At 39.0% G+C, this 2282-nt stretch overlaps 1 protein-coding gene across 1 annotated transcript; it reads right to left on the bottom strand.

The window, feature by feature from the left end:
• Window positions 1-691: 691 nt before the first annotated feature.
• On the bottom strand, window positions 692-1921 carry LOC149562596 (uncharacterized). The gene is made up of 3 exons (XM_089828002.1): window positions 1648-1921; window positions 1278-1374; window positions 692-1046 (listed from the first exon to the last, which is right to left on the bottom strand). The coding sequence occupies exons 1-3, from the start codon at window positions 1919-1921 to the stop codon at window positions 692-694; spliced, it is 726 nt and encodes a 241-aa protein (XP_089684128.1).
• Window positions 1922-2282: the final 361 nt, after the last annotated feature.

Raw genomic sequence — 2282 nt, 5'->3', positions numbered from 1 at the left:
TACTCAGATACATGATCCTCTTTTCCAAACCATCTTTATAAGTATCATCTTCGATTACTGTTCTGAGTTTAGTTGTAGCTAATTCCAAAGGTAAAGGCAGATTGGCCTCAGTCTCATAAACTAAATCAAATGGGGATACACCAATTTCCCTCTTAGGTGTCACCCTATCTGCCCAGAGTGCCTCATGAATCTTCTTGTGCCAGACTTTTTGATTATCTGAGACTAGCTTCTTGACAATGTTGATTAAGTTCTTATTGCTAGACTCCGCTTGACCATTATCTTGAGGGAAATAATCAGATGAATGGCTAACCATAATCCCATACTCAAAACAAAAGTTAGTGATTTCCACTGATGAAAAATAGGATGCGTTATCCATCACTAACTTAATGGGAATTCCAAACCTGACTAGAATGTTCTCCTTTATGAATTCGCAAACCACTTCTGCGGTAGTCTTCTTCGTTGCTTTAGCTTCTACCCATTTGGTGAAGTAGTCTGTAGCAATGATTATATATTGATGACCGACGCTAGATACAGGGGTGATCGGACCAATGAAATCAAGACCCCATTGTTGAAAAGGGCCTTCAATAACAACGGGTCTCAGTGGCAAGGCGGCTAACTGAGGACGTCTAGAGAACAATTTACACTTTTCACATCTTTCTACCCAGGCATATGCATCTTTGAACATCCCAGGCTAGTAATAGCATTGTCTCAATATCTTGAAGGCCGTGACTGAAGAAGAGAAGTGTCCTCCACAAGCTTCATCATGAAACGTCTTCAACAGCTTCTCTTGTTGTGGCTTGTCTACACATCTCAGGAATGTACCATAAATAGCCCTTTTGAAAATCTTACCATCCCAAATCACATATTTGGTAGCTCTCAATCTAAGGTCTCTTCTTTGCTTTGCATTTAGACCTTCCGAACATTCACCATATGTTAGAAAGTAAGAAATATTCTCAAACCAAGAGTCGTACAGACCTACTGCGAGCACCAACTGCTTCCCATTCGGTTCTTCAGGTTCTCCAGTGGTCTTGTTCTCTGCAATTGCTCTACATAGAGCATTCCCTCTTATCAGCTTAGTAAGTTTAATCTTGATATCATATTCTTGTATCTTTTCCACCTATGCTCCTCTTGCATTACAATCTATATCTTGCTGCGCCAACACACTCTTCACAGCTACATCTGGGACATGGACTATTGAATGTGAATGCAAAATATAGAAACCAAATTTTTTAAGAGCTTTTACCACTACAAAAGCATGCTTTTCAATTTGCAAATACTTTAGTTTGTGACTCTTTAAGGGTGCGCTCATGAAAGCAATGGGAGCTTGGATTCCTTCGTCATTCTCCTGCATGAGGATAGCTGACAATGTATGTTCTGACACATAACAATAAATAATGAAGTCCTATTTATAATTAGGATGGCATAACACTGGAGCATTAGCAATTGCAGTTTTAATATCTTGAAAAGCTCATTTTCCCGCCTCATTCCATTTGAAATTCGAATTCCCTTTCATCATATCCACTATATGTTTAGTGGTCTTTGCAAAATTAGGAACAAACCTCCTGAGGAAATTCACTTGTCCGAAGAAAGACTTAACCCCTATTTTATTTACTGGCAAACTTGATCTCTAGATGGCCTCTATTCTACCAGGATCAATTCTAATGCCTTCCTGAGACACATAATGTCTGAGGAGTTTTCCTTCAGTCGCACAAAAAACTGACTTCTTTGGGTTGAGGGAAATACCATGTTCTCTACATCTCTGTAACACTTTTCTTAAATCCTCCATATGATCTTTCCTTTTCTTTGAGAACACAGCAAGGTCATCTAGGTATATGACTATAATCCTATCTTTCATATCAGCAAAGGTCTTACTCATACACCTTTGGAATGTGGCTCCAGCATTAATCAATCTGAAAGGCATCCTGTGATAAGCGAATGTACCCTAAGGGGTAGTGAACACTGTCTTGTGTTGATCTTTCCCTTCCACTTCAACTTGATTATAACCTGAAAAGCCATCGAGCATGGACATCATCTCCAATCCAGCAATGGTTTGTAACAAATGGTCCATATTTGAAAGGGAAAAATTATCTTTGAGAGATGCTTGATTCAAGTTTCGAAAATCAACACAAATCCTTATCTCTCTGTTCTTCTTCCTGACAGGCACAATATTGGCAATCCAGGTGGAATGATGAATGGGATAAATGATCCTTGCTTTTAACATTTTGTCCACTTCTCAGAAGACGACATCTGCGACTTTCGGATTATAGTTTCTCTATTTTTGC

Source organism: Cupressus sempervirens, chromosome 4, assembly GCF_028749045.1.
Source record: "Cupressus sempervirens isolate cs-2001-9-10 chromosome 4, ASM2874904v1, whole genome shotgun sequence".
NCBI lineage: Eukaryota > Viridiplantae > Streptophyta > Pinopsida > Cupressales > Cupressaceae > Cupressus > Cupressus sempervirens.
The sequence above is the reverse complement of the archived record's forward strand: the minus strand, read 5'-3'. Positions and strand labels throughout refer to the sequence as shown.

Bases quoted from the DNA above. Each gene is read 5' to 3' on its own strand.
- LOC149562596 (XM_089828002.1), bottom strand. From the start codon at position 1,921: ATGCCTTTCAGATTGATTAATGCTGGAGCCACATTCCAAAGGTGTATG. The intron at 1,375-1,647 runs GTAGAATAGAGG...GTTATGTGTCAG, and splicing joins AGGCATTAGAATTGATCCTG to AACATACATTGTCAGCTATC. The intron at 1,047-1,277 runs GTATTTGCAAAT...TGCTCTATGTAG, and splicing joins TTAAAGAGTCACAAACTAAA to AGCAATTGCAGAGAACAAGA.